The 15,320-nt window shown below is 31.1% G+C and overlaps 1 protein-coding gene across 5 annotated transcripts in view; it reads left to right on the top strand.

The window, feature by feature from the left end:
• The window catches only part of LOC145259166 (uncharacterized), a 621,516-nt gene that overhangs the window by 555,726 nt on the left and 50,470 nt on the right, over positions 1-15,320 (top strand). For all 5 annotated transcript variants that reach the window (XM_080116896.1, XM_080116897.1, XM_080116898.1 and 2 more), the window contains one exon: positions 3,430-3,517. In XM_080116896.1, coding sequence (XP_079973022.1) covers positions 3,430-3,517 — 88 coding nt within the window. The remainder of the gene's footprint in view (positions 1-3,429; positions 3,518-15,320) is intronic.

Below are 15,320 nucleotides of genomic sequence, written 5' to 3' on the forward strand. Positions count from 1 at the left end.
ATTTAAACATTCATTAATTTATTGGTAATTTTTATTATAATCTAGATACCGCAATATTCAATATTTAAATAAATATGTTTTTGATCTGCAACATTAATCAGAAAGCATTTATATAAAATTTGAAATTTAAAGAAGCCAAAAACTATATGTGCTTTTTTCTTCTTTAAAAGAAATATTTATTTACCTTTAAAGATATGAAGCAAACTTTTGACTGTCTCAAGTCTTTCTCAAGCGATTTTTTTTATTGTTAATCATTTATTTTCTCTTGGAGATATAACAATCCCTTTGGGTAGTAATCTGTTTAAATGGGCAGTACATAAGTATCTTCAATGTTACAAAAAATAGAATGGTACATTTGTTTTAAATACCGTTATAAAACGAATATGAGCATTTGAAATTGAAGAAAACCAAACGGTCCATTTTGACATCTAAGTGGATTACTACTTAGAGACATTTTTATAACACCAAATAAATGATTTACAAAAAGAAATCTATCTTTAAAGAAAAGGATTTATGTTTTGCCAATCTCTACTATTCCGTTATTCTATTATTCCGTTATTCTATTATTCCGTTATTGGTTCATTATTTGTGAATGCAGGAAACTCAGCCAGATTTATTTTGGAAAACTGATTTGTCCTTTAGGAGGCTAAAATTCTAAAAAAAAAAAAAATACCAATTATTTACAAACATCTAAAATTTCCTTCAATATTTTTCACTCAAAATCCACTAAAATATAATGGTTTTACATAAATCAAGTACTGCTGAAAATATCAAGAAAATTCTGATTGGCTCCCTTTGATATCGGCAACAAAATTGCACTTTTTCATAAATATCTGAAAGTCCGTATCCCCCTCCCCTAAAAACAGAGGGGAGACAACATTTGCCGTTCATTTTTATTGCTTCACTAGCATTTCAGCCCGGCGCTGCCCGGGTGTTTTGAGGTGTATGTTGAGCAAAAAAAAAAAGTGGTCAATTTTTTTTAATTTGACCCTTATTATGACCCCTTAACATTCATTGTTTTGGGCTCAAATTAAATTATTAAGTTAGATCCATGTCCAAGGAACCTCTTCTTAAAATTTCGAGTGTTTAGACCCAAAATTGGCAGAGGAGTTTGGTAGAGTTCTCAAATTCAAATCGTTGATCTTTGACCCCTTAACAGCCAAATTTCTGGCCGAAAACGGATTACAAAGATTTTCCCAAATCTCATTACCCTGTATATCAAATTCGAGTCTGTAGACTTAAAATTGACAGAGTTATTGCGTAGGAAAATGTACACACACACACACACACACACGTTCACTTTTATAGATATATAAATTTATAAAATTATTATTAATAATAATAATAATAATAATAATAAATATCTATGTTTATTGTACACTGAAATTAATTTGATTTCGTCTTGATGGCTACTTCAATTTTCAAGTTGCTATTATACTATTATTGTTCTTGTGTCGACATAGTGATGTTTGATTGCCACCTTTTTGAAATTTGATAATACTTTATACATATATATATGTATATATATATATATATATATACATAATTATCAAATTTTATATATATATATATATATATAATACTAAAACTCGTTCTTGGTTGTTTGCTTGTTTGCTTGCGCACTATCCTCCTCCTCCTCTTCTTGCTACTACTATTACTTCTCCTCTTTACAACTACTACTACACCTCCTCTTCCTCCTCTTACTACTACTACTACGCCTCCTCTTCCTTACCTTACTATTACTACTACTGGTTATAATTCCATGGCTGTAAGTTTTTTATTTTTTTTCAAAAATAAACAATTATAAACAGAAAGATTCATAGAAATCTATCTATATTCTTTTTTTCATTTTAATATACTTTCATAGAAATGTTTCTGTTATGTCACAAATAAACTATTTTCTTTACATCACAAGTGTCATGCTCATACATTAATTCCATAGCTAATATAACATACTGGATCACTGTGTAAAAAAAAAAAAAAAAAAAAAACTATACTGTCGCAATTTTCTCACAAATAAATCAACTTTGACCTGTTGACAACATATTTTTATTTTACTGTGTATGTTTTCAGCGGCCTAATTTTTTTTTTTTTTTTGCGTTTTAAATTATCCAAATAAACAATTGTTAATACTTTCTGCATAGTTTTTTTACATCGTTCATTTCCATATTACGTTTAAGTTATTTTAACGCACTTTTCTTACAAATAAATCTACTATTTTACAATGTAAATAGATAATAGGTAACTTTACACGAGTAAGGAGGATTTTTTTTTTTTTTTTGAGTGATCCATCTGATTTTTCATTTTAATATACTTTCATAGAAATGTTTCTGTTATGTAAAAAAAACAAACTATTTTCTTTACATTACAAGTGTCACGCTCATACATGAATTCTATAGATAATATAACATACTGACCCAACGGGTCATGGGTAGTCTAGTATATATATATATATATATATATATATATATATATATATATAATTTAATATCTGTTTCAATTTTTTTTTCACTTCCATCAAATTAAACCTCTCCAAAAGAAACAGAACCATTAACATTGAAATTGTTTTCTTAATTTTACTTATTTGTCCATCCTTTTTCAAAGTTGACCACTGGAAAAATGTTCTAGTTACATCCATATTTAACTAAAGCTAAGATTTAAAACACATTTGAAAAAATGATGTGACTTTCTTTCATAATGTCCTCTATTAGGGTTTTTTAGGGTTTTCATTAACAAAAAATACATATAAAAAATGTAGAAATAAAAAAATCTTTAAACCTTCATTTTATTCATCTTTTTGTCTTATTCTTTGATTTTCAGTTTTACTTTTCTTTTTTTTTCTTTCAAATTATTACAATGTCTTTGTCACACCATTCTATTTTTAATACAGTGTTTTCTTTTTATTCACTTCACCAGTGTGTGTGTGTTGGGAAAAATCTGCATTAATAAATTAAAACAATTCTTGAATTTGTCTGAGTGAAATTAATCCATATTTGCCTTTATTAAAATATAGATATTATGTTCTACCCAAGAGATATTTCGATACTACAGTTACAAAGCTTTCTTTTATTAATTGGATAGATTCTAAAAATTCTACATATAAATTTTGATTTCAAATATTCAAATCAAAATCCGGAAATATTGGACATGTCTATTTTCTATATGCATATTTCTTTTTAAAAAAAGTGTTGAATATTTATTTTTTTTATTTCAAATTTAATATTTGAAATTATAATTGATATCATAATTTTTTAGAATCTACTCAATATATACAGATAAATAAATGCATATGAATATAATTGCAACACCCTAAAATGTTTCAATTGATTCAATATTAAATATTTAATTGTATTGATGACCACATATGCAGTTCACATTCAAAAAGACATCATAAAAAATATTTTCTTGCTTTGTTTTCCTGTTTTTCAGGTTTCAAGCCTGAAGCCATCGCTGCCATTGCTATTGCAGTTTGTGTTATTATTATACTCTTAGTGATTGGATGCGTTACAGTATTCAAGTAAGTATATTAGTATACCTTTACTATGATTAGTGCATCTGATGAAAAAATATTTAAAAGATAAATTATGCAAATTTTACTCATATTTTCTGTAAAAGAGAATGAAAAAAACTCATTTTTTTTCATTTTCAAATTAAGAATGATCCTAACATATTTGAAGAATTTATAAGAAGTTATTTATTATTTATTAATTATTTATTATTATATTTATTAATTATTTATTAATTATTTATTTATTTATTTATAAGAATTTATAAAAAGTTATTACTAGTTTGACATACTTTTGATTATTTAAAAACAATCAAGAAACTGTCTACTTGAAACTGTCTACTTGAAAACTGTCTACTTGAAACTGTCTACTTGAAAACTGTCTACTTGAAACTGTCTACTTGAAAACTGTCTACTTGAAAACTGTCTACTTGAAACTGTCTACTTGAAAACTGCATTCAAAATTGAACTAATTGATCTATTTGTATTTATATGTGTGTGTATATATTTATATGTGTGTGTATATGTTTTAATAGCGCTACACGATTATAATGTTTCAGTCAATAAATAACTAAAAACCTCATCTGGGGATGTTGCTTTTAAAAAAAGTCAAGTCCTCAATGAAATGAATAAAAACGAATTTCACAAAAATTGCAATTTGAAAACGTCATGTTGTCATATAATAACGGATAGTGAAAAATAAAATAAATATACAATTTATATAAGAAAATAAAAATAGAAAAAGATAAGAAATAAAAACAAAGACAACAAAGCAGAAGCATGTTTAAAAGACAAAAAACAAAAAATGGGAGAAACAAAAGAATTAAATCAAGGGATAGACGAAGATGGAGAGAAAAGAAAAAGAAAACTGGATTTTGTACAGGGTGCCCTCCTCTCCAAAAAAATCAGAACCATCAACTTTTTGATTAGTTCTACAAAAATAAAGCAAAATAATTCTAAATTTGTACACAAACTTCTGTCTGTGTATGATTATGCCTAAAAGTTTCAGTAATCTAGAATGCTTTTCATAAAAGTTATGGTTTTTCCAGAATATGTTCCAAATGATTTTCTTGTTGTTAGAGACAGACTAGCAATTGTTGTGCAAAATTGTCAATCACTTGTAGCAGAAACAAATAGAACTCTTTTTCTTGTGCGTCAGTGCCTCCCCTGACTGTGCGATATGGCACATACTGACCAATCAGAGGCAAAGCGCAGGGATCTTCCTTACCCCTTAAGGAACTATAACTGCTTCCGTCCCGGACAAAAAAAAACTCTTCTCTTTTCCAGCGAGACGTCAAAGAGAGCGGACCTGTTTCCTCACTCTCTCTCTTACTGCCGACACCGGTATCTACAATTCCCACTTGGAGGTAACTACTGGGCAAAGGCAGACGAGTTCTATCCTAGATATAACTTTTTGGCATCTTACCCTCTTATCTTCAATAAACCTTTTCCTTGTTTTACGAAGTTGTTTGCTCGTTTATTCAGTAGCTTGTGTTGAAATATTTATTTTATTAGGGAGTGCCCGAAAAGCATTAACTCAACTCCCTAAACACTCACATGCACTCCTCTCTGGGTATTCCCTGATTTTTGCTGCAATTACAGCTTTATGCTCACAAATTGTTTGAGGATTATTCTGATACACATGGTCCTTCAGATAATTCCACAGATAAAAATCGGTTTATTCAAGTCTGGTGAATGAGGTGCTCATTCAATATTACACTTCCTGTTGATTAGCCTTTTCTGAAATTGTTCTCTCAGCCAATCAAGAGTGTGATTTAATGTGTATGTGTGTGTGTGGGGGGGGGGGGATCTTACTGGAACCACTGAACATCTCAATCAATCCCTCTCCAATGTCCGATTGATGCCCAGAACTTCCTTAGCACTGCCTCATAATGTTCCTTATTCACCATTTGAGCCCTCTCATTTTCGTCTTTAAACCAATACTGATTATGCCATGTTTGGAAATGGCTACCCATGCATCTCTATAAGCCTTCCTCCAAGGGTTCTGTACTCCAGTAAACATTATTTTTACTATTGATATGTCCTGACAGCAGAAAATGCGCTTTGTCAGAGAACCAAACATAATCAAAAATGTCTGGATTGTCTTCGATTGTGTCACAAAACCATTCACGCATTGCAACACGTTTTGCTATGAAAGTCTCAGTAAACTTTTGCTTTATTTGGATCTGGTAAGGATACAAATAAAGATCTGATTTGAGAACATACCTCAAAGACTTTCAAGAAATCCCCAGTTCTTCACTACGCTGTTGAAGTGATTTCTTTGGACTCTGTTCAACGGACTTCATTGATGTTTCTTTCTGTCCTTGCACTCACCCTCTAACTGAAATGAGTGTCTGTGATGCGTTTAGAATTAAAATTTAACACAGAGTACCAATGTTCTCTAAACTTCTTAACCCAGTCAAAAATTCTGCTTTTTGATGGAGCATTTCGACCCCTGAAATTTGCACAACCGTGTATGATTTGTTGGCAATATAGGCTTCTACACAAAATGTCTTTTTCTTGGTAAACCAGAATATGTTGATGAAGACTATGGTTCCAATTTTTCATGCACAGAATCTACTTCATATCCTGAAAAAAAGAAAATGCTAGAATTAAATTTATGAATTTCAATTAAAAGTATGAGTTCTGTTTTTTTTTTTTTGGGGGGGGGGGGATCAAAAGGCTGGTATTAAATTTTACTGGCATTGAGGCAGAAATCATGTTAACTCAAGATTTTTAAGGCTAGTATGACATTTAACATGCATATTAGTTATAAAAAGACGTGGTTGTTTTGTCTGCCTCATTAGGCTTATATATTTGCTTACTTTTACCTTTTTTTTTACTTTTTTAAACTTATGATGGAGGTTCATTGTAGAATTCATTTAGAATTTAAATTTAACTTAAAAGTAATAACTGTAATCATATATAACTTTCCAGCATTATTTGCTACCATCTGAGACAAGTCCGTATGCTTGCCAAAACTTTAAAAATTAACGTAGTTAGATAATAAATGAGGTTTTACTAAAAATGTATAACCAAAATTATGCCCGATCAATGTATGACTGACTACTCCTGCTGTTTGTCATATAGAAATAATGTGTAAAGTTGCTTGAATCAGCAGGAGCCGAATTGGACATTTAGTTGTGCTAGATTTTGGTCATTTTGTTTTACTATAGTTGTATGACCAAATGTATGATTATTTGCTCCTGCTGCAGATTTCCTATTAAAGCAACTTTGACATGAACAAATTATTGGGTTTATCAGCCAAAAATATTGTAAAAATCTGTTGTGTTAAAACAATAAAATGAATTTACAAGTTCAGTCAAGAGGTTATTTTTTTGGCAAATATATTTTTAGATTCATATAAAAGGTATTTACAAAAATAAATTTTTTTAAATTATTCTCTCGTAAAGCAAATAGTAAATAGATACATAAATATTTATTTACATAATGAACTCCTTAAAAACTGAAATAATTATTTTTTCCAATTCTGTGTACCACTTTTTTCGTTTTTTTTTTCATTAAAAATCTTTGTATAAAAATAAACAAGTTTATCTTTTAGATTAGTTGTGCCTTGATTTTACTAATTATACATGACTAAAAATTAAATATGATTTCATGTACATCTAATTAAATCCTAAAAGACAGAGACAATTATTTGAAAAAAATGATTGTCTTAGTTGTTAAGGGTTTAGTCAAAGCAACTTCCACAGTTTCAAGTTTAATTTAAAAAAAACAAAAACAAAAAAAAAACAAGCAATAGTCGATAATAATGATAAGGATTTCTTTTACGTTTACAAAGATTTTCTAGTGTTACATTGTTATTGTGTTACAAAATTCAAGTTTTAAAGAAAAAGATCACTTGTAAAATTTAATTTGCAATTAATTTGTAAAAGAAAAAAACTCTTCGCTGAAAGTTGTGATTGTGACTAAATTCGTTTTGTTTTTTATTTAAAATAATAAAGAAATAAACTTGCTTATTATTATTATATTTTTTTTTACAAAGATTAATGAATAAAAAAATTGGCACACTGGGTTGAATAAAAAAGTTTCTGTCTTTAAGAATTTGCCAAAAATAATCACGATTAAGTCACTTTCTTGTTTATTTTAATAACATTTTGTTTATTGTTTATTTTAATAACATTTTTTGCACTAACGGACTCAGTAAAAAGGAATATTTAATAAAAACCAGGAGTTTTCTTTAGTAATTATCTTTTTAGATATTTACCAAAAAATAACCTCTCGAAACTTCTGAGTAAATTCGTTTTATTGTTTTACGATATTTTACACTGACGGACTCAGTCGAAGTTGCTTTAATCATCAGCAGCAGCAATTAGTTGTACATTGAGCATATATAATTTTCCGTCGTACATATTTAGTAAAACTGTAATAAATGTTGCGGATCCGTAGAAGATACATATTTAGTTGACTTATGTCTGCCAAATTCCAATTTTTCTAGTTTGACTCCTTAGCATCTATTTTTACCCGCTAAAAACCGAATCGACTTTTTTCCACAGGTTTGAATCCCCTGTTTCAAGTTCATATACACATGCATATATTATATATATATATATATATATATATATATATATATATATAATATATATGCATATGAATATCAAACTGCCCAGTGTTGCCTGATCGTAAAATACGTTTAAATATGATATTTTAATTCATGCAGATTTTATATTTATAATTATAGGGTCGATTCTCTATCGATTATTATATTGCACCCTATATATATTGATTGATAAAAGATTTTAAAAGTAAAAAATATATATATATGACTTAGTGCCATCAGCTAGAATCGAAACCAAAACATATATAGATTTGTTTGTTACATCTGACCTAAATCTATAGACATGCAAAAACTAAAAAAAAGACACAATATCTATATATCTATAAAAGTGAACGTGCCTCTGTGTGCATATGCGTACATTTCCCTATGCAATAACTCTGTCAATTTTAAGTCTCAAAATTTGATATACAGGGTACTGAGATTTGGGAACATCTTTGTGACCGGTTTTCGACCAGAAATTTGGCTGTTAAGGGGTCAAAGTTCAACGATTTGACCTTTGAGAACTTTACCAAACTCCTCTGCCAATTTTGGGTCTAAACACTTGAAATTTTAGATATAGGTTCCTTGAACATGGATCTAATTTAATTACTTGATTTGAGCCCAAAACAATAAATGTTAAGGGGTCATAATAGGGGTTAAATTTTTTAAAAAATTGATCTCTGTGGTCTCTACCAAATTACTCAGAGAATTTCTGGTCTAAATATTTGAAATTTTACATAACGGGTATTCAGAGATATCGCAAGCTTTTTAATTGGTTTGGGTCGAAAATTTTTAGTTACCAATATATAAATGTATGTTTGTATGTATGTTTGCATGTCTGCCTAAAACTTTTGACAGATGTAACAGATTTTTACAAGATCAGTATCGTTTTCAAGTTCGACCTTTCAGACAACAAATATCGGAAAATTGGCTAAAAACATTAATATCTTCACCTTCAACTGGGCACTTTTCTACGGGGGGGGGGTCGGTTTTTTTGCCGATATTTTTGAAAGTCATCCTCTCCTTTTGATTGTCTAGCCTTAATTAAAACCTACGTCACTTCAAGTTTGGTGGTGGTCGTAACAGCAAAGACATCAGGTTTTTTCCCCCGTTCTTTTCCTCCTTCGTGGTACGGGTTCGATCCTGCCTTCCTACTACCACTTTTTTTTTTTTTTTTTTTGCTCAACACACTCATCCAAACACCCGGGCAACGCCGGGCTGAAATGCTAGTAACCTATAAATGTACATTTGTGCATTTAGTTGACTTATGTTTGCCAAGTTTCAGTTTATTTGTTTTTTCAATTTTGAACTCTTAGCAGCTATTTTTACTAGTTAAAGACCAAACCGAATTTGTTTCCCCTATATATCAAGTTTCAAGTCTGCAGACCAAAAATTGGCAGATTAGTTTGGTAGGGACCGCTTCTCACACTCAGACACACAAGGTAATTCTTATATATATACTAGCAGACTACATGGTATATCTCAGTCTTAAAATATGCTATGTAAATATATGACATTTTAATTTATGCAGATTTCGTATTTATTATTCTACTAGCGGGGGGTACCCGGCGTTGCTCAGGTGTTTGTATGGGGGGGGGGGGTAAGTAATAAACCTGAAACGATGTAAAAAAAAATCGGAAAACCCAACCCCTCCCCCCTCAAAAAAAAAAAACAGCAAAAAAAAAACTCTGTGTGTATCGGGGTGGGGGGAGGTAAACTAAAGAATAAGCGAAGTAAAAAAAAATAAAAAAACGTTGCCCGGGTGTTTAAAGATGTAAAAGAAAAATAACATAGTTTTGGTCGGGAGGTGGGATTGAACCCGGGAGCCTTGACGCGGAGGGGAAACAAATTCCAACCACTTAACCGTCTTGGCCAAGAGTAAGAGGAATTCATTAGAATGTTAAAATAAGGCTTATAAAGCGAGTGAAAGAGGTTTGATTGACAGATAGTCGCTAAATGAGGTCATCGCGGGAGCGTTACGAGATGACGTAGCAGTATTTTATTTAATGCGTGACAGCTTTTTTGGGTTTGTTTACTTTGTTTCAATGCAGGGCAGTTTTCGTTTTCCCAAGATGATGGTGGAGGGTGGGTAGGGGCAAACCGGCTCCCCAAATGAAAGGGGATATAAGGAGTTTAGGCCCATATTGATCAAAGCTGATTGCTTCTGGATGTTCCCGCCACAATGCCGAGAACCGTGTTAGCTTTGAATTAGTTTCGCTTTTTATACGAAAAAGCCGAATCAACACATGAGAAGCCAAAATAGCAATAATTTTGTAAAAGTCGTCGCAAATAAATCTATACGCTACACGCGTTCCCAAATCGTAGATATTATTATATAGGGGGTATATAAACAGTTCTAAGCAATAGTAACCCCTCCGGGAGCACATTTTGCCTTTTATATATATAGATAATACAACAATTCTCTATGAATTGATAAATTGTACAAAATACATAAATTGTACAAAATACATATTATAATGATTTCAAAAGTAAAAAAAATATGACTTGGGTGCCATCAGCTAGAATTGAACCCAAAACATTTAGCATTCCAACCACGTTCCCTACCATTTGAGCTATTGTCAGATGTATAAGAAAATGTTAAAATTAAACTGACTTTAACATATAAATGTCTATATGTGCATGCATACAAGAGCATTTAAGTCAATTTCCACTGTACAGTTTCCAATATTTTTCAATTTTGACCCCTTAGCGGCTATTTTTATTGGCTAAAGGCCGAATCGAATTTGTTCTACATGTCCAAATCCACTCATTAATAAATTTAAAGTTTGTAGATCAAAAATTGACAAGAGTTTGGTAGAAACCGTGCCTCAAACAGATAGAGAAAGTCACTATTTTTATATATATACATACATATATAAATTTTTATCATGATTTCTTTCCTTTGAACATACTAATAATGCTATATAATAGCCGTTATTTATAGTTCTTCTTATTCCAAAATAATTAATTGATGGACAAAATATTTTGTGCATCCCAAAATACAGAGGCAAAAACATTGCCTGCTAATCTTTGTGTCTTTGCTCATTTGGACAGCTTTCATATCTGTTCAACTGATTGCTGATTTGACTCCAAAGTGAAAAAGGTGGGTCCATGTTTCATCCATTGTCATATATTGATGCAAAACTCCTTTGGGTTGCATTAAAACAGCTGCAAACAATGCTCCAAATTGTTGTTTTTGTCATCTGTGAGCAAACCATCTGTGAACACGGCTTTCTCATGAACAAAATTTAATGCAAAATAATGAATATGCTGAATCCATCTGATATCTTCAATTTGTTTGCTATCTTATACCAGTTCAATTTACGATGTCAAAACAAGTTTTTTTTTTATGTTTTCCAGGACAATTGCCAAATTTGGGTGACATGAGTGTTCATTATTTGTGTCTGTGCAAGCATATTTGATAGAACACTTATCAAGCCATTGCATGAATAGTATTTTTCTCATCAAAAAGCAATGCTTTATCGCTATTCGAAATTCAAATTTTTTAATTGTTTTTAAAATTTGCAACAGTAAATTCTCTTAAATAAATGTAATTTGTGAACTAATAATAAGACTAGTATCAAATTATGACCCATTTAATTTGAAGGTTAGTAATTTATAAACGTCAAACGGATATTTTTATTGGTGACACCATCTATATATCAGTTGGTATATATATTATTCCTTAATTGGAATTCATTTTTGAGATGAGCATTATATATATTAATTTATTTTTATTTCGGACTATTATTCTCATCTTTATTAGTTGTTGTTTTCATCTTTATTGGTTGTTGTTTTTCACGACGTTTCGGCCAGCTATTCCCCTGGCCTTCGTCAGGTGGTAACCGCGACGGATAGGAACTTTGAATCTCCTAACTACATTCTCAGCAATCACTGCCATCCGTAGTTGTTATCGTCTCACCACGTTTTGGCCAAGTAAACCTCTGGCATGCTTTGGGTAGGATTTAAACTGCTGATGAAGGTCAGAGGAATAGTTGGGCAAAACGTTGTGAAAAACAACAACCAATAAAGATGAAAACAACAACTAATAAAGATGAGACTAATAGTCCGAAATAAAAATAAATTAATATGTATAACGCTCATCTCAAAAATGAATTCCAATTAAGGAATAATATATATACCAATCAGTACGGACGCGACTATGGAAGATCAGATAATAAATAAACGTGGATTTATAAGATCAAAAAATCCAACCTTGATCGCCCTTCGGGGCCCGTGGCGCAGTTGATAGAGACGTTGAATCTCTACGGTTCCAGATGGACATTGTCTGAAGATAGCGGTTTCAATCCTACCCAAAGCATGCCAGAGGTTTACTTGGCCAAAATGTGGTGAGAATGTAGTTAGGAGATTCGAAGGTCCTATCCGTCGCGGTTATCAACTGACGAAGGCCAGAGGAATAGTTGGCCAAAACGTTATGAAAAACAACAACCAATAGAGATGAAAAACGACAACTAATAAAGACGAGAATAATAGTCCGAAATAAAAATAAATTAATATCTATATATCAGGTTCAGAACTTATTGAGTGATGTATTAGATATATATATATATATATATATATATATATATATATATATATATATATATATATATATAATCCACAGACACACCGTTTTTGCTGTATCACAGCTCTTCAGTGAAACAATCATTTTTCATTCTAGAAGGAAATCATCAGGCTAAATGCATGAATGTATGATTTTTTATCTGACTAACCAATTAGATTTGTTGTTTTTCTTAATCCCTACTGAACTAATATTTTTATTGGCCAATAACCAAACTCCTCCCAAACAAAAGGTTTGAAATAACCTAGGTGGGAGTAATAAAACCGATAAATCTGTTTGGTTAGATTCAACATTACATGTTTATAAAATTAATGGGAGTTAACCTGACGATTTCTTTTTGAAAAAAACATGAACGTTTTTATGCTTATTTGTTATAAATATATTTTCACGTTACTATTGAAATAAATACGGAAATTATATTACCTTATAATATGTGTATATGGTTATACATGAAATAAAAATATATAAGAATTATTTATGTTTATATCTTTGTATGTAGAGGATTCACTTCTAAACTAATTAACTGATCATCATGAATTTTGGAACACAGTTGTTAAATTTAGTGTCATTATATCTTGATTTTAATCTTCTTCACAAGAGGGTAAAATAAAAGTGGTTCAAAATTTTTCTGTTCCACTATTCATGATGCTCTTCATGCAGTTACTGTACAATTTAGCCAGCGTATAGAGAGGAACAGTTTGCGATGTTATCCGAGGCAATAATTCACAAAATTTCACCCAAACTGCCTTCACTCTTATGGCCATATATTGAGTTAACATCCAAAACATGCATTCAGCATATCACCTAGGTAACAGAAATAGTCTACTATGTCCATCTCTTTTTGGGAACGAGCATCAGTCTCATACATCTTCTACACTTTTCAAGTTGGAAGTCTGGGGCTAACTCTGCACTGTGTGAACCCACAATAAGCATAGGTTACATTGTATGGCATTACTTCTAACACTCTTCCAGCACACAGACCAAGGATACTGAGTCCCCCAGAAATTGTACACCTGAGCCACACACAATCACTTTAATCTTAGGCAAGTTCATCCTCAAATCCTTGATCGTTTTCCATATTTACACTTTATCCTTTAACTGTTTCAAAGACTTAGCAATAATAGGTCATCGACATAGAGTAATTCTTATGACCAGCCTAATCGAAACTCTCTTGACAATGCCCGTCTGGTGAACTCCAAATTTGACATAGAAACTATCACTGCAAAATGTCATTAAACAAACATGCAAATAATTTAATCACTATTTTTTTAAGAAGAAGCAGGAGGAGGAGAAGGATGAAGCAACAGCAGCATTATGCAAATTTTTGAGATTAGGATTGATAATTTGTATTATGTGAAGTACAATTCTCATTTTGGTTGCTATATTCACGTTTTGACTGATATAACCTTCAACTTTTTTCAAGTGCACTTTTTCAAAATCGGGCACCATTGTTGAAGTTAAGAACCTGGACAGAATTTCAGACTAAAACCGTTATTTAATCCACAAAAGTGGTTTCTTCTAGTTCTGTCATCTATGATAGTGTAAAAGTGTTATTTTCACCTGTAGTAAGGATTGAACCTTCAACCTCCAGAAAATTGACTTAAAACTGATTATCAAGTTTTGAAAAAATAATCGTAATTCCATAGTAAAAAGTAGTAATACATCACATCTAGACATGATTCGTTTAAGTCTCAAAATTTGTACGAGAATTGTCCACATAAATATAATTAAGTTTTAAAGTGATAGTTTTCAGGTTCAATCCTTACTACAAGCGATAATAACTAAGAAAACATAATTAACACTTCTATCCATGAGAACAATCTACCAATGTGAATTAAAAAGTTCAATCGGATATTTCGTATAGATACCCAAGTTCAACTAGAAGGTTCCATATAGATTCTGAAGTTCAAATTGCATTTGAAAAAAGTTGTGTATTATATCAGTCAGAACATGAATATACCAACCAAGATGAAAACAATAATCAAAATAATCCAAAATAACATGGATGCAATATTAAATCTGTGCTTTCCACCATTTTTTATGAATTCTCATTTGGATTGCTGGCATCTACACAAATACATAATGGCTGTCAACTTGTTAGATGAATATGGTCAGCACTAGTTTTGTTATATTTTTATCGGGAAATAAGACAAGACAAAGCATATCGGTTGATACCAAGATGATTGACTGTTGGGTCTCATTTTATTCACATTAAGTAAGAGTTTACATTAAACATGTTAAACAAAGGGAGGCAACTCCCACTGGTGCAAGATGACTGCTAACATAACATCTCTCCCTTTTATTTAATAGTCTTTGACATTCTTCAGTGTTCAAGCTATATGATCTTTTTTTCTTTTTATTGACTTATTCTTTAACTAATTGATTTATTATTATTTATTTTTTTAGAGATCTAAATTGATAGGTGGTCTTGACTGACATCCAAATCTGGTATTGAGAGGTGAAGGTTAGACATACTCTTCTCACGATATCCTCCCTTGTGGATGACTGTCTTCATGGGACTCTGATTTGTGAGCCACAACTATTTCGGGCAGTTTGAGTACAGTGTGTTGTCGATTGCATCAGATTATTGTCTCTTCACGTTTGGTCTGTAGAATATAGGGATGCTGATGTAGCTCTTTAGCTTTGTGTGATCGGCAGTGTCGTTGTTGGACCTT

This window comes from Euprymna scolopes, chromosome 34, assembly GCF_053919585.1.
Source record: "Euprymna scolopes isolate OS-2025 chromosome 34, ASM5391958v1, whole genome shotgun sequence".
Classification (NCBI taxonomy): domain Eukaryota; kingdom Metazoa; phylum Mollusca; class Cephalopoda; order Sepiida; family Sepiolidae; genus Euprymna; species Euprymna scolopes.